The sequence below is a fragment of the Vicia villosa genome, linkage group LG7 (genome assembly GCF_029867415.1).
Source record: "Vicia villosa cultivar HV-30 ecotype Madison, WI linkage group LG7, Vvil1.0, whole genome shotgun sequence".
Classification (NCBI taxonomy): Eukaryota; Viridiplantae; Streptophyta; class Magnoliopsida; order Fabales; family Fabaceae; genus Vicia; species Vicia villosa.
Window position 1 is genome coordinate 118,014,477 of NC_081186.1, and position 26,108 is coordinate 118,040,584.

The window sequence follows — 26,108 nt, forward strand, 5'->3', positions numbered from 1 at the left end:
ATATGAAAACAAAATAGATAAATCGAAATTATCTTAGATACTTTGGGTGAAGAAGGATATATATCACTATATCTTATGTGGGTGAAGAAGGAGTAGTGACATTGACAGAACGTGTTGTCATTTGTCAAGATGGATTACTCAACAAAAATCGAATGTAACTTTGGCTGGATGATGAATGGAAGCACAATGAGAATATCGTATTCCTCTATAATAATTTAGGTCCCACTATGGATAATGTTGACATTATAGAATCTTTTATTTCTTTTTAACAAAAACATTATATTCTTAGTATACAAAAACATTATTATTCTTGGTATAAGTTGTATACATCCTCTTGATATGTTATTGCAACTTGCAAGGCCAAGCTCCCAATAGCTTATAAATAAACAAAAATAATTTATATTTATATTTTTTTATAAGCTAATAATAATTTATATATTAACGAAAAATGTAACTAAATTGTACTAAAAATGCTAACTAATATTATTTCTCTTTAAACATATTTTTGAAAATATAATAATATTCTTCAAATTAATGTTCTATGGTTTATTTTCTGTGAAAAACCACTCTATTATGTGAATATTAATTCTAGATATTTTTTAGAATAGCAAAATTACATTATTTTTAAATCATCTACATTTGGATCCACAAATATAATTTCATTTTTTACAAAATTTAATTGAATAGCCTATGCTTGATTCTTTTTTAGCAAAAATAAAATAAAATTTAAACAACAAATTTATTCCGGTTATCTGCTTTATAGTATGTTTTTAACAAAATAATCTGCTTTATGCGCATAAGTTTACTTATTCGTGGTTAACTGTCGGCAGTCTGAACAATAATTTTCAGATTGTGACTTATTTCTGTGGTTCAGATTGACTTTTTTGTCCAACTTAACATAAAACCAAATCATTAATACTACATTTAGAAAAAATATACAAATAAATTTGTTGAATCACGTAACTGTCCTCTACTTGCTAAAGGCACCCTTCATTTCTCTTTGTAAAATTATAAGTTTCAACCAAAGTTGTAGAGATATAATAAGTAGAAGTAAAAACCAATGGTGAAAAACACATTAAATTAAGCACTTCTCGTTGTCACTCTCCAGAAGTTTAAGTGAGAAATTTGAGAAAGTTTTTTGGTGCTGAGAAATTCAAATATGTGATCATGAATTTGAACTGATAGAATTAGCTGAGTTACAAAGTAAAGGTTTCTTTAGTGTGATGCATAGAAAATTATTATTAAGTATCCGCTAAGAACCAAAATTTCAAAGTTTATTTAATTGTATAGACTGTTTCCAACTTATTTCAATAGAGTTCCATGAATAACTTCTGAACAAACACTTCATAAACTTATAAACTGTTTCCAACTTATTTCAATAAAGACTTCTAAATAAACACTTCATCAACTTCCTTCGATTATCCGGGATCTAGTAATTTTGGCTGCGTAATTGTTAAACATTCAGCATAGAAAAGGTAAAATGATTGAGAGGAAACATCTTAAAGTAAGCTCACATGCACTACTGAAAATTTGTGGAAAAAACAACCAAAAATTGGTTCAATTAATTTGAGGTCATTCTACAAACAGAATAATCTTGTGTTTGCTAAAATTTCATAAGAGATCATTTTACACAGCAAAAATATCCAAAAGGGTGTATGATAAACATCACCATTTTGAGACATAAAAGGAGAACACGTTTACTTTAGACTAATACACACCACCTAAAATCAGAGCAGATGTACCAGAAACACTAAATGCCGAAACAATGATTCAATAAAACAGAATCGGAAGGGTCAAGACAAATCCTAGCAAACCATTAACTAACATTATTAAACACGGCCGTTACCTTGCTGAGCCTTTGACTCATAAAAGAGCCTTACAGTGGAGTAAATGGTAGAAGGTTCAGCCATTGCGCCATTGCCATAATCCCCACAAGCTAACCTCTTTGTAACAGGTGGAATGAGAGAAATACCAAGCTCGTCAATGGAGATGAGATGCTTTTCTGTGAAAGGATTGTTCCACATAAACGTGTTCATGGCAGGTGCGACAAAGAAAGGCTTGTTGTAGTCCCAGGCTCTCGCGATACACGTCAGTAGATTGTCACACAACCCTCCAGCAATCTATAACAGCATATAATAAAGTTACAGGAACCCAAAGAAGTGGCAATTGTCAATTTTTAAAGCATAATAGAAACATACAAAAACTGAACATATAATTGATAGGAACACATTATCTCGCAAATTTTTCGGAACTATAATGTCTTTTAGAACTGGTATACTTTCTGAAAACATTATCTGTTTTTATTTTCAAAATCTATGAAAGTGTTAGATCTGTTTTCAAAAATTATAAAAGAAAATGGAGAAGAAATATTTGATCTCTTATGTTTAGTGTACTTGAAGTGAAAATGAAAACAAGAAACATGGAAAATAAACAGGCCTTGAATGTGCAGTGATACATAAGCCATTTATATGATCATGCATGTATGCAGATAGAATAGACAAAATCAGTCAATATTTATCAAATCAATTACCTTGCCAAGAGTGTTTGCCGATAATGGAGCAATGACCATGATGTCAGCCCATTTTCGAAGCTCAATGTGAAGCACGCTATCGCCTAGTTTCTTCCAACTAGACCACTCGTCGTTGTCGGTATACAAAATCACATCCTTGGGAATCGCTGTTCTGTCAATAAAATGCAAAGATGGATTTGTGGCAACTGCTCTTACTTCGGCCCATTCACAGAAACAATGACAAAGATTTGCAAATTTAACCGCTGCAACACTCCCACTAGTAGCAAGTAAAATCCGCGGCTTCCTGGGTGCCGTAGCCACTGACATATTCTCTCCCACTGAACTCACAGATTCTGAGCAGGCCATAATCAACCAGAAATTTCAACAAAGATCTTAAATATCCACCACTCAAACAGGAGGTTCAGCTTACTCATACAACAAACGTTCAAATTGTTAACATAAAATCCCTTTATAGGATAGTACTTAATAAACTGAATAGCACAAAATCCATGTTAAAAAATTCCTTAGTTATTGAAATGAAACTGTGAATAATTGAATATAGATGAATCTATTGTACAAAGTGAAACACCAATCCCAAATGTATGTTATATACAAATTTAAATACATTATTTAAAAAAAAAAAATCAAAATATGTAACTATTTGGTTAAAATACCAAATTATAAACTAATTAGTCAACGACTTCATTACGTAAAAACCACATGTAATTAGGAAAAATCATGTAGAACATTTCACAAACAGTTAATATGCGATATTAAAAACTAAAGAAATGAGTAAGAATTGTCACCTGAAACCAAAGAAATGGAAGGAAAAAGTGAAATGAACTCCTAGAACCTTCCTTGGTTATCTTCTCGCTAACTCTTGAAGGCTTTTGTAATAAGAAGAAACTTGAGAATGAAACCCTAATTGATGTAGTAAGGTAAAGCAGTTAGGGTGGGTGGGTGATGATAAAGAAAAGTTGATATGAAATTGAATGGGAGAGAAACAATACCTGAATGTAAATTACAGTTAGGTTGGTTGTGTTGGATGCAAATCTTGTTGGATGAAATGAGCGAGAAGGCAAGAAGAATGATGTTTCTTGCTTTTTACTTTTCTAATTTAAATAAAACTAAAATTACACAACACCCGGTTATTTCCATTATTTTCCCATCTTATAAGAAGAAAACAAAAAACCAAAAAAATACTATATAATCGTTATCTATATTTACTAAAAACGTGAAAATTAAGCAACCACTAGACCTCTTGCATATGGCGTGAAGAAGAAGCATCAAGGGGTGGTGGCGCAGTTGGCTAGCGCGTAGGTCTCATAGCTGAGAGTAATCCTGAGGTCGAGAGTTCGAGCCTCTCTCACCCCAATTCTTTTTTAATATTTTAAACTCTACTCCATATGAACTAAGAAATCAATCTCCAAATCTAAGGTAAGCAATCGATAAGCATCTTTAACATGATACTCACATCACATTTAGTCCGTCTTTTAACACCCATCATTCACCTCTCACTCTCATCTATACATGTGACACACTAACACTTCTTACAAAAGATCGTACCAAAAGGATGTACTTTCATCATTTTCCACCTCTCAATAAATACTCTATCAAGAGTTTCTTCCTAGACAAACCAACACCTTCCTTAATAGAAGGCAAATCTTTCCACCATCCTGATACATTTTTTCCACCATCTTGCACCTCGCCTCTCACACGTTAAACCAACACCATAAACCTTATTCCCTATTGCTCTTGCCTTAGCCTCTAACATCATTTTCATAACTCAGAAATATTGAACTCTATAATCTTCCTCGTCTCTAACATCATTTTCATAACTCAGAAATATTGAACTCTAAACCTTAAACAATGTAAGTTCGCTTTGTTTGCTCCAAGTCTTTTTCAAACCCATCTCACCCAAAATCAAGGTATCATGTGAAAAATGCATGTGTGATATCCTAAATTGATTGACTGAACCAACCTGATACCCATTGTACAAAGCATTATCGATGAAAGCTTTAGCATGGAATTAAGACATTTGGTTGCAGTAAGAAATAAGTGATGAACTAAGATTGGTTCTAAAACAATGCTCTATAATATAGTTTTAATCATACCATACTGTAAGAGAACAATTTTAATGTCTAATATTTCTTATGTATAAAGATTTTAATTAGATTCATTGTAATTTATCCTCTAGAAAGAATATGGAAGTTATACTAAGTGATCATATGGTCTTAGATGATTTTGGAAGATATTATCTAATAAAGTGATCATTAAGCATCTTTTTATTGATTTTGTTGAAGCATCCTTCGGACACATATGTTAGTGTGGCTGGACACATACGTTAGTGTGATTCGCTCTTCTTATTTGTTACCTTTTTCCTTGTTCATTTAGTTTATTTTTTTATAATCCCCCTTTGTTTCAATGATGTTCTTTCTTTTAGGTGTAGAAACGAGATCACGAACATCATAATTTCTATGAAGCGGGTTAAGTTCTTGTATGGAGACTCAAACTATCGTCACTCATAACTTCTAGAAGATAGTTTTTAAAAGATATCAGTCTCATGCAGGAGTACTTATTCTGGAATGATGATCTAGTTCTCAAAGGATTTTTGATGCAGGAGTACTTATTCTTGAATGATGATCTAGTTCTCAAAGGATTTTTTTTTTTTTAGATTATATCTTCTGAGAGAGATGACTTGTATTTCCAACGATGACTAATACCAGAACCATTTATATCATTTGGTTCACCTTAGGCTTCTTGTCCAAAGTTTTCTTCACTAGAAGCATCATTACCAAATGCATTTTTTAGAGGGTCTTGAATCTTGTTTCTCCCGTATTTGAATATCTGAAAATGTTTTAATTAGATTTGACACATTGTTGTCAAGATCTTTGTCGTCAAACCTTACATTAATTTACCATTCACCAATATCCAAGTTAAATTGAACTTGTGAAAAACATGATTGATTAGTACTGTTCAATTGGAATTGATTTTTTAAAGAATTTATAAACTTATTCAAATAAATCTTTTACTTTTTTCAAACACTCCAAATTTTTTTGAAGTAAAAATAAACAAAAACATATTTGTTAGGATGACATTACTTATCCTGTGAAGGGAAAAATACAATGTTTTTAACTCCCAAGTTGCTTTGGAATTTCAAGGGCAACACAATGCAAGTAATCATCTCTACAACCAACAAAAATCCGGCCACCAATCATTAACGGCGAAGAGAATATGTCCCCCGGCAAGTCGAGTCTTGCAAATTCCTGCACTTTGCTTTTTAGTTGATTTGTATCTTCGGATAAATCTATGTTCACTCGAAGAAGATGTATACCTCCAGAACTAGAACAAATGCAAATAAACCTGAAGATGACAAAAAAAAAGTTTGAAACTGATAGCTGATATTGTCCCTTTGACTTACGAAAACAAACCAGGTTAACCTGTCTGAAGTGTGAGAGGCATCAGACTCCAGCTGCAAGTGCTCGTCAACATAAGCAGATGCAGTAATTGGATCTCCAACATTGTATTCCCATGTTAGATCTCCCTTTTCCTGTTAATCAAAAGTTAATCCACCAAAAAGATGGCAAAACAAGAAACGGAACAAGTTTATGAGCTGGTTCTCACCAGTTTGAATGAGTATAGACTTCCATTTCTGCAGCATACAAGCACCTAGGGTGGAATAAAAGAATAATAGTATAGAATCAATAAATATTTCACCAATCACTTCAAATAACTATAATGCTAATAATATACCCAATAACTTTGGAGATATTCTAACCTAATATAATATCAAGATATTACAAGATTTTTCTAACAGAATGATGTACCTCATGAGGAAGGGTAGAAGGTATGCATGGCCCAGCAAATATTGGCCCATTGGTTGTTTTCTGAGCAAATTTTATTGACAAAAAAGAAAAGTTGAGATTACTTCAACCAGGGAACAAATTGCAAAATATAAGAAGATTCGTATTTCATACCTTCCAAATTATGGATCCGTTGGGATCCAATGCAAAAACATGGCCATCAACCAAACAACATATTACTGCACGAAAGGGAAAAAAAGTATACCGGTATAAGGAAGAGTGGTATATACATAATCAAAAAGAAGAGTGCAAAATACATACCAGTTCCATTTTGAGTGACAGCCAGAGAACCAAACACTGGTACTTCAAATTCAAGTAGCCATAATATACTAAATGGGGAAGCCTGGATTTAGCAAGGGAATATTTCAGTCTGGCTTAAGATCAATAGCTCAATTAACTTGAATATGTCGGCAACTTCAACAACAATATTAATAGATTAATGCATTTAGTATTCAATAAAAAATTGTGATTGATTGTGTTCAATGGATGATTAATGAGTTCAAACACCTTGTTATATTCATTAGTCATCCACTTATCATAATCAATCATATTCGAACTGCGATAACCACTAAATTGAGATTGGAGTTCGATGTCTTATTTGACTATCACAGAAAAAGAAAAAAAACATTATTTTTTGCATATAAGTTTATAGATGAATTGATCGTACTGATATCGATACAGCTGTTATACGACCACCAGTAGAGGCCACATAAAGTACACCACGAACCTACAAGAAAAATAAGAACAAAAGATTCAGCACCCAGTAGAAACTATTAACTAACCAATATACAATGTATTATGTCCTTTGGAAAATTCACCTCATCAATTGCAGGTGACCCATAGATACTGCCTCCACATGGTAGCTTATAGACACAACAATGATTTTTGTAATCTAGAGCATATAAGCTATGATCATACGAGCCACACCTGCATAAACATTATAAAACCATGCTGAAAATTTTTCAATCAAACTACATGTAACAAACCTTTTAACCTAGGTCGCGGACTTCTGACCGTAAAAGATGTTTAAACATGTATACTGCACTCTTTAAGCATGTACTCATGCAGCGAGAAGTTCCACCCATAGTTATTTTTATCCATTAATTAAGAAAAAATTACAAAGTGATGTTTAATTTCTACTAAGGTAATTTTTAGAAGATAAATTTTATTAGTGAGGAAAGAGAAAAGTACAACAGGTGAGGGAGCAGAAGATATCCTCCAAAATAGAACAGTCAAGAAACAACAAGGATCAAGATAAAAAAATATGAAGTCAAGGGGAAGCGCATTCTACAGCATAGTCCCCTGGGAACTCAAAATTTCTGAGTCTCGTGATATCTAAGCAAATGAAGTCTTAAACCAAACATCAAAATCCTTATTTTCCATAATATAAGTTTCTGGAAAATTCTTTCCTAACTTGTGCACTAGCCAACCAGGTTTGACAACTTATGTGGTACCATATGATATGGCATATGGCATGTGACAACTTATAGTGTTCTATCTTTTGTTTTCTCGTATGGAGAAATTATGACCTCTTTAAATGGGATTAATCCCAGCTTCTATGTAATGAAATACCTAGTTCATATCAATATCATACGCTGCTCCGTAACCTGATGTATATTTGTAAAAATCACAAGACAATTGAGAAAGAACAAAAGTTTGGAACGCTCTTTGCTTCTATTTGACTCTCAACTACAGAAAATGCCAAAAATAGCTATTTCAAAGATTGGCTTATACAAACCAGCAGTTCTCTAATATATTCTGGCACTCATACCATCTAAGGTTATCAAATTAAAAAGTCAACAAAAATTTGTGGAATCATCGTAGACTCGACCCATAGATTTGTAAGAATCTACTTAATAGAAAATAGTGTTCAGAACATCTAATTTGAGCACAAACCCTTAGATACTTAAATCAAATATGCACCCTAGATCATCTCATCCATGAAAATAATGATATACAAAAAGCATGTACAGTCACTTGACTACGTAAAAGAGAGGAAAAAAAAAAGAATTACCAGATCAATTGTCTGCGTGTGTCTGCAACTGGCTGTGATTTAACCTTCAAGCGTTTAAAACGTAAATTAGAATTTGACCACAAAAGAGAGGATTATGACTAAGCCAGATAAATGAGAAGAGAATAGTCATTCAGACCCTATATTAATAAAAGTAAGTAATAACTGAAAATAAATGATGCTAGGTACTAGGAACAACCCAGGGAAGACAAGTTATCATAAAATGTAGTGGTAATTTGATAAAAGTTACTGTGGAAACAGTGCTAGAGAAAGATAACAATGGTAATGTAATTCTTTGGCGATCCTTGTAATGAGGTTCATATTGTCAGGACCTCTGTTTTAAATAACATTGGAGATAAGTATACCAAGATTAGTAAATACTGAGGATAGTTCTTATGGAACTGAACATGCAGTGAAAGTAGCAATGAAGATTGGTGATAAATGCAAAATTGGGGGTTTAGAAAGAGATACAGACTAAGAGGCAACAACTCTGCCTATGATGTTCCTGCAGAAAACCATTAGATCAGCCTAGGCCAAATAAAACATGAGGCTTGTGCTATACAATATACATTTGATAACAATGAAAACCGGATTAGTCATTATAATGATTAAGACACTAGTTCATAGTTCAATCATTTCACCGGGGTTGAATCATGCCCAATAGATAATACAGTTGACTAGTTATTTTTAATATTATATAAAGATACAAGTTTATAGACACCAGAAAACCTCAAACCAGAAAAGACAAGTTTATACTTTATAGTGTTAAAACTAGATACCTCACCGGATGTTTGAAATATCCAACAGATGTGTCCATTCCAAAAATCAAGAAAATAGATTTTTCCCATGTAACAACCAACAACCACCTAGAGAAATACCACATGTCAGAACAAAATGGATAGAATCTTGTATTATTTAACAATTGAACACAGACCTGGGAAAAATCAGAGACAACCGTTGCTGTACATTCAACCCGGCCTTCTAGTTTGATCTCCCACTGTATAGAACCACTAAACCAATTATTAAGCAGCAGTTTTAGTAGTTCTACTAAACATCTTTTTATAGGTCTAGCATCAATAGTGCATAGCACTGCTATGATTCAAGGGATTTAAATTTAAAACCTACTGAGCATATATAGGTTAAGTTTGGTAACCAAACACACAGTTTCTACTCATCAGCTGCAAAGCAAGACGGGATTAGCACTATTCACTGGTGAAAGTGAGGCAGATAGTGGCAGAGAAAAAAGTATAAGCAATCTCCTCATTTTTTCTTGTAAAAAAAATCAATAGTCTTGATGCATTTAAAAAAAAAAAAGTACCAAGATTGTACAAATGTTATATTATACATCATACATCAACATGTACTAGGGTTTAGTAATATAAATATGAGGGTCTACACAATATATAGTATCCCATTACGATTCTCATGTCTCCTCTTGTTCTACTTACTCTCTTTCTCTTTCTACATGTTCAAATACAACTTAACGAGTACAAGAAATCATCGATGAATACCAAGTAGACAAATAGGTTCAAATTCAATTAAAAAAAGAGTTGTTGCCGATATTTTGGAGATTAAACTATAAAATGAGGAAAGCGTTCAAATGGAAAATTTGATTGATTTAAGATCAATAACATGAGAAATACTGTGATAGATTAAAACCAATTAGACAAACTATGTTTCTTTTATACCTTCTAGCATTTATGCAGAGAAATTTGTGTGAGTGAGATCCTATGAATAAATAAATATCTGAGCCTTTCAACACAACCATGGGTGAAGCATCAACACAAGATTCCATGCAAACTTTCCAAATGCTCTTCATGTGACCTCGGTTTCCTCTTGGAATTTTGGCTGACCATGTTGTTTTGTGTGTATCAATTAACGAAGCCTTCTCTTTATACCACACCTTGTTGCATCGGCTAAATGAAGATGATAAGAATATTGAAGGGAAATGCCAAGGAAATGGCTCATCTCCCCCTGATGTACCATCTGTAGAATCTCTTTTTAATCGCTTAGAAGGAAACAAAATATCAACATCATCTTTGGGAATCATCTTTGACTCAAGAGGAATTAAATTTTCAGTATGATTGGAAGAAAAATGGTTATTTTGCATGTCCGCGTCTAATTGCAAACATTTATCCAAGCTGTTATGCAAAGAGCACGATCCTCTTTGATTGAGAAGAGCCATACAAAGCTTTAAAGGAGTTTGATAGTAGTAAAGAAATCTCAAGTCAATTCCTAAACTGTGAGCAACATGTGCAGCAGAAAGAGAGTTACCACCCATCATAAAGAAATCATCGCTATTGCATAGCTTTTCAACCATTAAAGCATCGTGGAAGGCCTGTTACAGAACTCATCAAATAAAAAACTTTACTTCCACAGACACATTTTTTACACAAATAGTAAGTCAACAACAAGCTACATTTACATGTATAGACACGGAGAATATATAGAAGCAGCAAATGTCTCATCAAATTATAGGTTCATAGATTTACTCATTATATGATACACGAAAGATATATCATCATATAAAATACTGAAACCATACCTTTTTAATAAGTTGCAAAAGATTGATGCAGCTAGTATTACCAACCTTATCCTTGACATTCTTAGTTAAAAATGCTGAGCTAACCAGCAACGTATAATTAATCTTACCACTAGAAGACACGGGAAATGATTCTGTGAAGATGAAACGGTTAGGGAGCACAACTGATGGAAGTTTGCTGATCATCCAACTTCTGATTGCAGGTACTAATAATTCACCCAATTGTTGTTTGTTCTTTAATATTATAAAGGCTTCAATAAACACAAGCTCGGCTTGAAGATTTTGACAAACTACAGCAGCATCATTTATATATGGATGTTCCCTTAGCAAAATTTCAACTTCTTCCAGAGCAATACGCTGCCCGTGGACTTTTACAATACGGTCTTTTCTTCCCAAGAATACAAAATCACCACTTGGCAACTGTTTGACTAAATCACCAGTTCTAAAGTATAATTCGCTTTGGCAAGCATCAACAGAATCTTTGTACCCATACCTTTGAGGCAATTTTACAAATTCATCAGACATTATATCAGATTCAATGTAGTAACCCCTAAAAATACAAGAACCGCCAACATATAGCTCACCCTCATTTGATACATTATTATCACCAATAAGCACTACATCGCAGTTAGTAATGGGTAAACCTATCGGAACACTGGTTAGCATTTCTTCCTTCAAAATCAATGGTATCCTCTTGCAATCAAAATATGTACAATCGCCAGCAACCTTGGTTAACAAATGGAAAGGGAAAACAAATGTATGATTAGTATTAGCCCACGATAATGATAGAAAGGACTAAGAAATGCATTAATCAATGATAATAACACAAAAAGACAAGGTCCCATGTAGATCTTTGTGACAAAATTTAAGGTAAATCGCTCAAGTTGCACTGAGTTCCTTTGGGGACCGTTTAATTTCAGGATCAGTCTCATCAAAACCAGTGTGCCTTTTTCTTTAGCTTATCCTTCACCTCTCCATATCAAGCCTTGAATTTTGTTGTCACCCCAAAAATAACCATAATATCCATGGTTAATATTTTACAAATAACAAAAGAAATTAAAGTAGAGATAACTCAGTCATACAATCATTACTCTAAAGGGGATAATGTGTCCAACTGTTTCTATAAATCAAACCTACTACCACCCCTTGATTAAACCCTCCAATATTCTCTAATTTCCCTATCATGCCTTAACTAAACTGTCCAATATTCTCTGAATTTCTTAAAACTCTGTGCTTGAATTAGTCTTTTCATGGTTCTTCCACTTGGCATGTTGATATAATTAAATTTTGAGTTAAGAAGAACTTGAGTAACAACTGATTGCAATAGCAAAAGAGGTAAAAATGTTGTAAATCACATCCAAAGTATTCTATTCCCAATTCTTACAGAAGCAATATTTTTCCATTCATTTATCATATCAGCAACAGAGCATCTGTTCTAGTGGTGATGAGAATAATAAATATAATATCTGGCAACTATGTCTCCAATTAATTCACTTATATTATAATATGTAATGTGTGACTACATTAGCATTGGATTGCAATAACAAAGCAAGAACAGAAACCAATGAAGCAGCTAGGAAATGATTTGAATTGCTTTCACACAGAAAAGAAACAATATTACGTTAAATTATGTTTAAGAATGTCTACGACGATATTGAATCTCGAGTAAAAGCATTGAAGTTCATAACAGAATCATATGTGAAATACAAACTATAAACTTCCTTGCAAAAATCTCAAAGTAGAAGCGTAGTTTTCTTTTCTAACCTCGGTACTTCCATATAAGTTCAAGATTGATGTCTTTGGTAATATAGTTGAAAGTGTCTCCCACAAGGTAAGAGGAAAAATTTCACCACTTAGCACTAGCAATTTCAGTGAACTTTCAATACGCATGTCAGCATGAGTTTGCAATACTGGAAGAATTGTCCTCATTAGGGATGGAACAGCCGTAAGCCTACTAACAGAATAAGCCTACAGAAGCATTTAATATTACAGGCAAGGGTAAGCAATTAAGCATAACTTCTTTACTAACTGACAGAATAAAAGAATGTAGAATATTTTCCAACTTGGCGGGATATTTTAATACAAAGGAGAGTCTTTATGAACAATGTTTAAGTTATGTCAGTATCAAATTAAACATTGCAGAACAGCATTTCCAATAATATTACTCCAAACATTATTGGAATTTATTTTGCAATTTAAATAAAAACTTAAACCCTCAAAGGTAACACTAACAATAAGCATTGAACTAGAAGGGAATGCAAACATGCAGTTCTTTCCAAACATGAAACAAGAAGTCAACAAGTTACAGAAGTAAAAGATCATTAATGGCAATATGTAAATCACAAAAGTTCGATCAGGAACCACCATACCTGTAGAAAATCTATTATGGAATATACATTTTCTTTGAGCTCTCTGAAAGGAGGAATAACTAAGACACAAGCAGTCAAAATAGAACTGAGGAATTCTTGTAGGTGGTCAATGAAGCTAATTGACGACTTAAACAATAATAGTTCCTGTCCCGTCAAAGGATACACTCCTTGCATCCATAAAAAGCGGTTTGAAAGACCTAGCAAGAATGTAAACCAAATTGTAACACAAGAAGATACATATCCATAATACAAAACATATATCACGGATGAGGAACTTTACCTTAAAAACAAAAATTTTAGCCAGAAACTTTAATGTGTCGGATGACAAATAACTAAAATCTTTCGATAAGAAACAAACAGTAACAATCAAGCCCACTCTCATTGGGTAGGATTGAGTACACAGAACAATTGACACCATGAGGCTCTATTAAAACCAAAAATCCAAAAAAAAAAAAAAAAAGTTTTTGAGCAAGGTGTTATTTCAAAATGTTTCTCCTAAGTATCTTATTAAGTGATTTCCTAGGAGAATATTTGATGAGCATTTATTAAGGAGAAGATAACAGAAATTCACGTAAGGCTATGAAACTGACAAGTGCACAACATGACATTTTAGTAAGCAAATATTGTTTTCAGTAAAATAACAGCTGCAACAAACTACAGTAACAAGTTACCTTGTTCAGTGCCACACACTCCTTTAGGCTTCCCTGATGATCCAGAAGTATACATCAGATAACAAAAAGATCTTTTCTTTTCATTGCCACAAGGCCATGCCAAATCTGTTGAACAACTACATTCTTGAAGATTTTCTTCAATGGAGTAGCTCAAAACAGGACAACTAATTGACTTCACCAACCAATGCGATTCATCAAGCCAGTCAAAGTTACTTTGACCACATGAAGACTGGGACCCTATAATAAAATCAACATTTGAAGAAGAAGCAACCGACAGTATCCTTTCGATTGGCCAAAAAGGATCCAAAGGCAAGAAAGCTTCCCCGCACCTCAATACTGAAAGAACAGCAATAATATATTCAACAGAAGGAGGCATATAAATCCCCACTATCTTTGGCTTATACTCTTTACTAGAGTTAACCATTGCCTCCACATTTTTCAAGGACTCAGATGTCTGAACAGTTCTCTCTCCACCGCGAACAGCATTGTTTCCTGCAGCCGAAAATAGAGTGCTAATATCCATTTTCACATTCAAACATATGAAAAACTAATAGATTCTGAAGCACAAACACGACCACCCGACACAACACTGACTCCCCTACAATAGTAATAATTTTTAAAAATTGAAGCGGTTTTGAACGTAATCACAGGTGTCAGTGTCAAATCCCAACACGTGTCAGATACTCAGAAGCGTCTTTAACCTGAAGTGTGGGTGCTACAATTAAAATCAAGCTAACTAACTAACTGTGTAACAATATTTTCCATCATCAAGTGAATAACGAACCTAACAAAGCTAACAAAGCAATTAACTAACTGCTTAACTGAATTTCCGTTGTAACGAACCTTGAGATTTGGCTGCAATCAGGTGCGGGTCATCTGCACCATGAAGGATAGAGCGGATACGAGAGCTGAGAGAACTAACAGCGTTCAAGACATGAGAGTAAGTGAAGGAACGGTCACCGTGGTAGAGTGGCAGAGAAGTGGATTCGACGCGCTGTTCTAAGAGCGTGGTGAAGTTGTCATTGAAGTTTGGGGAGGTGGATTTTTCGCGGGAAAGATTGGCCACGCCGGAGGCATGGATGACTGCGATTTTGTTAGGGTTTACGGATGCTGTTCGGAAGAACTCGTGGGAAATGCAGCAAAATTGTGAGTCTGAGTTCATAGTTATCGTTCATCGGGTTCTTTCTGAGTGGTGGTGGCGTTGTTGTTCACTTGATTGTTTGTTTCAGTTATGGTCATCGGTTTTATATTTTTTATTAAGGTTAATAGAGTTTAATTGATATACACTCTCAGTCAGTGTAAATTTTACACTATCATTAAATCATCAACATCTAATTGTATTATTTTAAAAAAAAGAGTTAAAAGCAGTGTTTTAAAAACCGGACCGGACCGGCCGGTCGGACCGGTCGAACCGGGAACCGGCCAGGTAACCGGTCTGGTTCAATAATTGGATCGGATATGCCATCAAACCGGTGGGAACCGGTGAAAACCGGTGAAAACCGGGAAAACCGGGAAAACCGGAAAACCGGCGGTTTAATTACTTTTTTTTTTGTTTTTTTTTTAAACTTTTTTTTTTATTTTTTTTTAAACTTTTTTTTTTATTTTTTTTTAAATTTTTTTTAACATTTCTTTTACACTTTTTTTTTAATATATTTAGTAGTGTATTACTTAAATAGCATCCTCACATAGTTTTTTTCGTTAGTGACAAATTAAAAACTTTATTGTCTATTTGTTATCTTTGATAATAAATTTTCTTAAATAACATCAACATATTGAATTTTATTTGATTTTCTTTTTAGGAAGATCCTATTTTGAATTAAATTTGATACACATTGGAGTTATTTTGTTATAAACTATTCAATTAGATTATGTTGTAATTAGACTTTGTTTAGATTATGTTGTAATTAGACTTTGTTTGCAATTACACTTTGTAATTTTTTACTATTTTATTATGCGTGATACCTTTGTTTAAAATTTGAATTTAAGTTATGAAATTGTGAATTTATGATATGATATTTTTAAAATTTTAAAAGGTAGTTATATTTTTTTAGAGACTGAATCATCCGGTTCGACCGGTTTTATACCTATATAATGACAAGTCTATTCAAATCGAGTTATCCGGTTTAATCCGGTTTAATACGGTTTAATCCGGTTTGGTCGTGCGGTTCGACCAGTGACCCAGTGGTTCGACCGATAAACCAGTGACCCAGTACCCTTACCGATTCGATGACCGGTCCGGTTTTTAAAACACTGGTTAAAAGGTACTGCACTGACCGTGTAAAATAATTTTACACTGTCATCCAATAGAAAATCATAAATGTGCCATGTTACTAAGTTTTTTTAAAATAAAAAAATGGTTTAATTGGATACATGAGTGGTGATTGGTTGACAGTGTAAAAATATTTTACACTATCAGTGCATCACCCCTTTTCTCTAAAAGAAATTAAAATAAGAGTCAAACCTTTTATACTTATCAATGGTTGTGATTCACTGACAGTGTAAAAATCTTTACAGTGTCAGTGTATTTCAATTAAATTCAAGGTTAATATTTATTTTCATTAGTGTATTTGTCTTCTTTTTTTTTAAGTCGTTAGTGTATTTATCGTTTGCACGGATTTTGGCCGGGTGGAATTATTTTATCGAAAGTATTTAATTTACAATAAAAAATTTATTAGATATTAGGTTGTCGTGAAAAACAGAATTTGTAAAAATCAATTGAAATGCAAAAAAATTAATAAGTTGTAAAAGAAAAAAAATAACATTATTAACCCAAAATGGGAAAAAAATGACTGTTGGAGAAAATCATCCAAAACGTAAATTTTTGGTATCTGGTAGCAAATTTTCGGTACCTTTTTTGACAGATACGAATATTATTTGATTTTAACAAATATTCGGTATCCATTTACCATAAATTTTAAATTTTTCGGTGCGATTTATCTGAGATTTTAAAAATTCCGGTATTTTTACAAAACTCATTACCCCCGTCCTAGAGATTTCACAAATTTTCGATAGAAAACTCAGTACCAAAAATTCCAAATTTCTGATTGATACCGAAAATTTCCGGTATGGCAGATGAAGTTTTATATCTTTGCGGTCCTGAACCGCCGGCTTCAGCTTCTTCTACGGATTCATGCAGTGATCTTACGCATTACTTCGTCACAAATGTGGATGTTTACTTTACTTCATACACACAAAACTTTTTTTTATATAAATTGATGTAGTTGTCTAATTAAACGTTTTTGTGATTGTCAGATTTTTGAATCACAAGATAATGTTCTAGAATGGGCACGTTCAATTGGAAAAAGTCATGGTATTGTTGTTGTTACAATCTGATCCGATTCTGTTAATGGAATGCGAGGGGGGAAGGATAAATTGATTATGGGTTGTGATAGAGGAGGAAATTACAAAAAGAAAAATGAAGTTGTGGCCGCTTCTGATGGCAATTATACTATGACGCTTAGATGCCCATTTAGGCTAAGATCTGTTCCGAGTGGTATTGGTTGGAAGGTGGATGCATAATCTTATACTAGATAAGGATTTGGTAGGTCATGACATCTTGGGCCGTCTAAAAGATGATGAAAGAAAGTTTGTGAATGACACGACGGAGTACGATATGTCACCAAGGTACATCGTGTCTGCTTTAAAAGACAAAGACCCATAAAATCTTACGAGTATTACCTAGATATATCGAGCTAGAGCAACATACAGACTGGGCAAGAGAGGTGCACTGACAGAAATGCAAATGTTATTGAGTCTTATTCACCAAGAGAAATACATGTGTTGGTCTAGAAATAAGGAGAATTCATATATTGTGGCTGATGTCTTCTGGACACACCCTGACTCTGTCAAATAGTTGAATATATTTCCTCTGGTGTTGATTTGTGATTGCACGTACAAAACAAATAGGTAAGAATTTTAATTTTAATTTCTCAAACCTTAAAAATATGTCGAGTGAGCTGGTTGCTGAATGCGTTTTTTAATCGTACGGGTATCGGTTACCACTGCTTGAGATTGTTGGTGTTACATTAACAAAATTGACATTTTCAATTGCTTTTGCATATTTGGAACATGAAAGGGAGGAGAACTTCGCATGGGCATTATAGAAGCTTACAAAGTTGTTTTATTCTAAGAAGTTGCTACCAGATGTCATGGTGACGGACCGAGAACTTGCATTAATGAATGCCATTGATTCTGTGTATCCAAATGCGTCTCATTTGCTGTGTACATTTCATATTTCAAAAAACGTTAGCATGAAATGTAAAGAGTATGTGAAATCAGAAAGACAAGAACATGTCATGGATCAATGGAACAACTTGATGTATTCAAATACAAAAGAAAAATTTGATGTACATCTCAACCACTTTGAGAGTGTGCTTGGTAATATTCCATCATTTGTCAAGTATGTGAAAGAAACATGGTTAACACCATATAAAGAAAGATTTGTTGTTGCATGGACTAATAAAGTCACTCATTTAGGGAACACAACAACAAACATGTACATTCCTCTAACAGAAAATATGTTTATGTTTTCTATCTGTAAATTGTTTAATTTATTTAATGTGTCCATGATTTCTAGGGTGGAGTCTGCACATTAGAGATTAAAGAACATGTTGACTACAAGTCGTGGTGATTTATGTGCAAGTGTTAGAATCCAATTTGTACCTATTTTGTTGATAGTTTTTGTGGTATTTCTCAACTCTTTTCTTAAGTTTTGATTCATTTACGGTTGATACTTCGGTAAATAAATAAGATTGTGTTTTGTGTGTAAATAGTTAGTTTTATGACTTTTCTTCACCTTTTGTAGGTATTTAATCTTTTGGCAAGAGTAGAATGAAAGGTGTGAAAGGCTTGAGCTTAGAAGGAGGCTTGGAAGCAAAAGGAGGAAGTTTTGCATCAGTAAGTCTGCTAAACGGAGCACCAGCGTGCTTGTTGAACATTTCTAATTCACTAGCCAACTTCAAGCGCGCTTTGCAGAACATAAAACAGAGGCGAACTCAAATTTTATGTCCGCTTAGCAGACCAATCTCTCTAAGCGGACGCTGATTACTGTTTAGATATTTTGTGTAGTCCGCTAAGCGGGCTAGACTAGTCGCATACAAGGGAATAAGGACAGACTATGGTCACAACGACCGACTATGCTCTGATACCACTATTGTAACACCCTTCTAAAACCCCGCAGCAATTATTAAAATACTCAGAGTAAAATATGAAAACAAGGGTGCCGTAATTAACAAAATTAAAACCCAATATAGTTCAACTGTCGTGCTTTATTAGGAACGATTCACCAAATAACAATATCATGTTTATCACAGCGGAATAGTATAACATCACCAATACAGATCAAAGGAAACATAATCCAAAAACCAACAAAATAGAGTATAACGATTAAACTCTAAAACTATCGTTCCCAGTGTTACAAGACCAGAGCATGATCGACACGACCCAAATAATTGGATAGACTCTACGAGCTATCCTCACCGAGCACTAAAGCCGCTACTCCTCAATCTGAAAATTATTAACATGTAAGGGTGAGTCTCATTCACAATTAATAAATATTATGTGTTCATAAGCAATAAAATGTCATAAGCATATCATCCACACAATCATAATATATTCAGATTCTCAGACAATCATTCAGCAATCATACCAACGAATACATCACCAAATATAACATTGAAACTCAGTCAATCATGTCATATCAATATGCATATGAATGTATTGACTTTATGCATGTGGTACCAAATATCATGGGATTAACCCATCTGACTGATCTAAACGTCACCGAGATACAGCCCTACCGGCAAAAATTCCACACAATGGGAATTATGCCCACCATTGATCCAAACATCACCGGGATCCATCACCAAAATGATTCATGAATGAATGCACACATATAACATACTTATAACGTCATTGATCTGATGCACCGCATCGTCTCACCAAAACTCACCATTATCATCACTGATAAAGTATGCACATGTCTTAGCATCATTCCAATCATATCACACATTTTTATATCAAACATATCATTCAATCATTATAATAATCTCAACAATTCCATCACTACATTAACACATTGTCACATTCAAGAATATATGCATACAATTTTACGTTTCATCCACTTAATTAAATTGAGATTTAAAATAAAATCGGGCCACTGCCCATCTCACCAGATTACCACATAAAGCACTTAATTAGCTTCCCAACGCCCAAAACGGCACATAAATCGGACACACGGATCAAAAGATACAAATTTTAGAAAATAGTTTATTTTTCAAAAACACACAGCGGTAAGCGGTTACCTTAATTGGAGTAACTGGTTACCTCAATTGGAGTAACCGGTTACTACATGTGGCAGAAACTTTTCATTTTGAAAACACTCAGTGGTAACCGGTTACTGCCTGACGAACAGACCAACCTTCCTATTCGTAACAGCAGTAACCAGTTACCTCAATCCCAGTAACCGGTTACTGCCTCCCAGACAGCAACAACAACACCAAAACCAACATTGGTAACCGGTTACTACACCTTAAGTAACCGGTTACTTCATACCTGCAACCCCAGAATCCACTTTTGATTGCAAGTAAGCATTTCCAATTCAACCAATTTCGTCCCCAAACGAACACCATATACAAGCAGCACCAAATTACATGTTACAACACAATTCTAACACGTTTTAAACATCAATTAACAACAAGCATCATCATCATCATTCGATTCAACCAAAATCCTACAAGGTTATGCATTTATCAAAATTCAACATCTAAAAACCTAACATATTCTAATCGAATCAAACAACACACTAATCAACCCTATTACACGTGAATACATAAGAGAGATTAATCGGAAGAGTCCCCCCTTACCTTAGAGTTTGGTTTGGTTCTTTCCCTTCCTATGCTCTTCAGATCTTTCACGTTCTTCTCCTTTCTTCAAATTTTTGCTCTTTTGCTTTTATTTTCTCTTTTTCACAATCTTCTCTATTTTATGAAAAATAGTTAAACAATTAGTAAGGCCCACTCACTTAACACCCTCTTCTTATTAAACACAACATAAGGCCCATTTAGCATTCTTTCACTATTTCCTAAAATCCAATTAATGAACTAATTCCAATTAATTAATTTAATTTTCAATTAGATTAATTCATGAAATTATGGCGTGTTACATTTTTCATATTATTGACAAATACCACAATGTTTAATCATGATCTTACCTGACATGCCACCACAAGTCACGACACACACAATATGAAATCGTGAAATAGATCATTGTCCGACATATTGTCATAATATATTTTAAACTGTGAATTAATTTTAGATATTTTGAAACCTCGTTACATGGCACACAATATTTCTCTAGTTTTAGCTTATGAATTATTTTCTCATTTCAATTGGGAAATCAAAGCATTTTATAATAATTCTCGTAGAATCAATGCTTTTACATATTTGCACGCATTATTCTAACCAACGAGCATCTAGAGTTAAGAATCCACAACTCTGTGCACAAGTATAACACTTCATTGTTTTTTTGCTCTTGGGTTTAGACATCTTATTTACAAAACATGCTTTAAGTTTGCTCCGCCCATGAATTTTCCCCATTCACATACAAACATTCACCTTGATTTCATTTCTTTATATTTTTGTCTCTTTTAGAATGAGACAAAAGCGTAGCAGTAATTACATCGAGGGTGATAATGTCTTCCCCATATGTAAAAGAGCGGTCACAAAGTTGTCATATGAACCTGTAATAAACACACAGTGAGTGTTATGTAACTCGAGGCTATCGTGCTAGAATCAAATGAATGGAGATAAGATATCAAAAGCATTTGACTACCTCAGTGACTCGTATCATCAGAGCTTACATATCAACATAGAGATATATGCGATGTGGGGTCCCATATGTTGTATTTGGTTTACACGTCTAATATTTAATTTAATAAAAAGTGTCAATATATACATACATTATGTACCTAAAATACTTGAATGATACACACTTAGATCAATGAGTATGTCATTTTGCCTTAGTTACGTGTACATTGTGTTTCAAGAAAGATTTAATATATTAACATCGATAGCAATTGAGAATGTTAACATTGTGTACACTGAGATTTAATATAATTATTTTTAAATTTTATTATATTTCATTGATATTAGGGACCGATTTTTAAAATTAAAATAATATTTCTAAATTATTAGAAAGAGTTTTGAATTCGAATAAAACAACCCCATCTAAATGATTATGATTAAAAATAATTTTGAAAAATTATGCAAATCTTGTTGAATTAATAATTCATTTTTTGCTTTCAACCTTTTTGAGATATATGTCTACACCACACCCACTCCCTTTATTTTGAAAAAGAAAATAAAAAAACTACTCAGTTTCCTTGGTTTAGTTTATGATATAGTTGTGCAATATATCTAAATATGTGGTTAGTGAGTGTATTATTATTATTATTATTATTATTTAAATTGTTTTAGTGGATAGTGTAATTTCTCAGCAGTCGTATTTTTCTCATTTAATATGGCATATTACAATGACAAGTTGAGCATGGAATATTTCAAAGCTCAAATCAGTGTATACGATACGGAGGCATTTATTTATCAAACAGAACTTCAATTGTGCAAAGAAATAACACGAAATATGAAGAGAAAACAACAAGGTTTCGTGGTGTAGTTGGTTATCACGTCAGTCTAACACACTGAAGGTCTCCGGTTCGAACCCGGGCGAAGCCAAACTTTTGTTATTTTTTGAAACAATCACTTCGCTTAGCATGCCATTGGTCCAGATCAGTACACGTATTGCTTAGTAGAGCATATCAGTGCTGTTTAAATTGTGTTCAAAATATACCACTTAGGTATCACTTTTGTTTGTCTAAAACAAATAACCATTTTAGAACTGATTTTTATTTATTTGTAAAATAACAGACTTTTATAATAAAAAACTATAACACTTTCACTAATTCTTAAATCAATTTTTTAAGTGCTTCTTATTGAAATTATTTTCGTGATAAAACTACCTATTAATAAAGAGAGATAAGATGAATTTAAATTCATTTGTTAATTTTAAAATAAATTTTCACATTTTGAATTTGTTATTGTGAGTATCTAATTGATTGGTAAAATATTTGAAAAATCGCTTTATGTCCTAAGTAGATATTCAAATGCTATTGAATACATCAAATGAGTTAATCTATCAATTTATTCAAATGCTATTGAATACATCAAAGGAGTTAATCTATCAATTTGTGTGCATGAGATAGGGCTATAAACTCTTTATTGAACATCAAAGGAGATTAAACTCTTTATACAATCATTTACATAATTCAATATTCACGATCAAGTGGTTCTTCGTTCTAAAAATAGTTTATACAATCATAATCGAAAGATATTCAATGAACTAGATTCAATATTGGTTTAAACTTATACAATAAATCACTATAAGCAACGTAAATCTAATCACATGATATTCTAAAAACGACAAACAACTTAATATATTCAATACTATGCAGAAAAGTAAAAAAGATAGGGATAAGAGAAATGTACACATTAAATTTATAGTGGTTCAACTCATTCATCCTCGCTAGAACTTAGTACACTCTTCAATGGTTTCACTATTGAAAACTTGTAGGGTCTTCCATTATTTTGTAAATGTGGTACAAGAGTATTTTTGGTACGATGGATAATCAACAACGTTAAACACTATAAGCCAATCGCTTTAGCCAACACATGTCTAAATTGATTTTTCTTTCTATTGTACCAGAACGTCGAAACTGCAAATTGTTTCAAGATCTTCACTTGATCTTAATGCAAAAATCTTGCTAGACATGAAAATCATGCTCCAAGATTTTGTTCTACAACGACCTTTACTCAACCATATGTCGGTTCCTTGTCTGAGAGTTTGTTCTACGCAAGAATGACTAGACAATTCCCAACTACATTATGTAATAATCTTTACTCTATTTCACTGAAGTGTTCCAAGGAGTATAGAGAAATTTTTCTCTTAATGGATGTCAATCTCCATATACCATAGACATAAAATGATTCCTTAGCCTAATACACACAACAAAACTTCATTAAAAAAAAAAAAAAACTCCACAATAAAGCTTCCCTGATGTACCTTGAGCCTACCACTCAAACTCAATATTTAGAGTTGAGTACCACAATAATGGTTTCTTGGTTCAAGGTTGAATATGATGAAGGTTATATATATATATATATATATATATATATATATATATATATATATATATATATATATATATATATATATATATATATATATATATATATGTCAAAAGTGATCATGGAGGATAATTTGAAAAAAAATCTCTTCAAACTATTTTTTGATGAAAATGGTATATCACATAATTTCTCTTACCCTATAACTCCCAAACAAAATGGTGTTGTAGAAAGAAAAAACATAACTCTTCAAGAGATGGCAAGAACCATGATTAATGAATCAAAAATAGAAAATTAATTTTGGGCTGAAGCAATTAATACTTCTTGCTATATTCTAAATAGAGTTTCCATCAGAAAAATTTTAAGCAAAACCCCTTATGAACTTTGGAAAAGTAGATCACCTAACATATTTTATTTTTGCATTTTTGGGTGTTATTGTTACATCCTCAATAACAAAGATAATGTAACGCTCGGAAAAATAATTATTTGCTTGATCTAGACATTTGTGGTGTTTATTGAAATTTTCGCGTTTTGGGGTGATTTAGTCGGTATTAGTTCGGGATAACGAATCGATATATAATCAGAAATTTTAATGTTTTTAGTATTAATAATATTAATGAGGAAATATGTAGCGTTTTGGGAATTTTTCGAGTAATTAAGATTAGACCGTAAAAATGAGTTATTGAGTAATAAGCCGGTATATTAAATAATCGGATATTATTTTTATGGAATAAAAGTGAATGTATTATTTTTATTATAAGAGTAGAAATAATATTGGGCTTATTTGTGGTGTTATTAAGCAATTAAGGGGTGTATTTTATTAGGCCTATTTGGATTTACTACTTAGAAGTAGTGGTAACATTTCTTTTTAAAAAAATAGAACAGAACCAAAACCGTGGAAAGGAATAGAAGTGGAGCACTAGGGTTTGTGAAGAGGAGAAAGGGGGCCAAAAGTGTTGCTCTAAAGTGCAATTTTTCTCAAAAATTTCATTGAAACTTCTTAGAGCTGCACTCAATCCAAGGTAAGGGTGGGGTTCTCTTCCTATAATGGGGCTTATGAGAAATTGTATGTTAGGGATTTGGGAGATTTAGGTTTTTGCTTTGCTGCATTGAATATGTTCATTGTTGATTGTTGAAAATGGTTGTTCCGTAAATAAGGAGTATAATGATGTTGTCGTTGTTGTTCATTGATTCTACATAGGATTAGAGATTGAATTGGTTAGATATAATGCATGATGTTCCCATTTCACATTATTTTATTAATTGTAATATTCTAGTTATGTGTAACAGTAGGTTTGTGGTTTGGTAAAAAAAAAATTATGACTCAGTAGCATATTAGCATATTAACAGAAAATGAAAAATGTATCATTTGTATGTTTAGGGATAGAATGACATGACCAATAGCATATAGGACTAATAAAATGTAAAACAGTCTCTTTTGATCGAAATAGCTGAATTAAGCGGTATAATTAGTGTTAGGAGTGAATTAGTAGTATTTTCATGTGTTAAATTAACTACCTTTTGATCTGAAGTAGAACATATCTTATGATTTTTAAGGATTTTATGGTTAGAATTGAACTCTAGAGGTTCGATGCTAATTGTAGAGCGACTTGCATCACTTTAGGTGTTATTTGTGTAGATTTTAAAGTTGAAAAGTAAAGACAAGGAAGCACGAAGGTAGACTCTGGAGAAGAGAAATCACAAAGAAGGAGGATGAAGCAGAGGCCGAGCCGCGGTGATAAGGGGGGAGACGCGCCATCACTTCTGACTTTGGCTCGCGCCTCGCCAATCCGTTCCGAGCCGCGGTAACTTCGTAAAAAAAAAGGAAACTTGTTATAAATAGAAACCCTAATCCTCATAAGAGAGATCTTTGGTGAGCGAAATTCAGAGAGCAATCCTATTCCAGAGCAGAAAACAACATCCGACGGAGAATTCAACATCAATTGAAGACATTCCCTTGATGAAGAT

General features: G+C 33.1%; 2 protein-coding genes and 2 non-coding genes across 6 annotated transcripts; 2 read left to right on the forward strand and 2 right to left on the reverse strand.

Annotated features, from left to right (window-relative positions):
- Positions 1 to 1,529: 1,529 nt before the first annotated feature.
- On the reverse strand, positions 1,530 to 3,675 carry LOC131616701 (phosphopantothenoylcysteine decarboxylase-like). Of its 3 annotated transcripts, none has more exons than XM_058888116.1 (4): positions 3,520 to 3,675; positions 3,316 to 3,430; positions 2,531 to 2,934; positions 1,530 to 2,120 (listed from the first exon to the last, which is right to left on the reverse strand). In XM_058888116.1, exons 3-4 carry the CDS (start codon positions 2,873 to 2,875, stop codon positions 1,830 to 1,832), a joined length of 636 nt encoding a protein of 211 aa, XP_058744099.1. In that variant the 5' UTR covers positions 2,876 to 2,934; positions 3,316 to 3,430; positions 3,520 to 3,675; the 3' UTR covers positions 1,530 to 1,829. The 3 variants fall into 3 exon arrangements, with proteins under 3 accessions (XP_058744099.1, XP_058744098.1, XP_058744100.1); XM_058888115.1 differs by having other exon boundaries at positions 2,531 to 2,950; positions 3,314 to 3,430; XM_058888117.1 differs by having other exon boundaries at positions 2,531 to 2,862; positions 3,520 to 3,674.
- Positions 3,676 to 3,799: 124 nt separating this feature from the next.
- Positions 3,800 to 3,883, forward strand: TRNAM-CAU (transfer RNA methionine (anticodon CAU)). The gene is given in 2 exon segments: positions 3,800 to 3,837; positions 3,848 to 3,883. It is a non-coding gene; the product is annotated as a tRNA-Met (tRNA).
- Positions 3,884 to 5,577: 1,694 nt separating this feature from the next.
- Positions 5,578 to 15,221, reverse strand: LOC131616700 (putative acyl-activating enzyme 19). The gene is made up of 17 exons (XM_058888114.1): positions 14,809 to 15,221; positions 13,966 to 14,457; positions 13,295 to 13,491; positions 12,690 to 12,893; positions 10,929 to 11,651; positions 10,072 to 10,721; positions 9,318 to 9,393; positions 9,163 to 9,249; positions 8,387 to 8,430; positions 7,191 to 7,299; positions 7,040 to 7,099; positions 6,634 to 6,715; positions 6,487 to 6,551; positions 6,337 to 6,396; positions 6,134 to 6,178; positions 5,950 to 6,059; positions 5,578 to 5,872 (listed from the first exon to the last, which is right to left on the reverse strand). Exons 1-17 carry the CDS (start codon positions 15,125 to 15,127, stop codon positions 5,641 to 5,643), a joined length of 3,555 nt encoding a protein of 1,184 aa, XP_058744097.1. The 5' UTR covers positions 15,128 to 15,221; the 3' UTR covers positions 5,578 to 5,640.
- A 7,399-nt stretch (positions 15,222 to 22,620) lies between these two features.
- TRNAV-AAC (transfer RNA valine (anticodon AAC)) lies at positions 22,621 to 22,694 on the forward strand. Its single transcript has one exon. It is a non-coding gene; the product is annotated as a tRNA-Val (tRNA).
- The last annotated feature ends 3,414 nt before the right edge of the window (positions 22,695 to 26,108 follow it).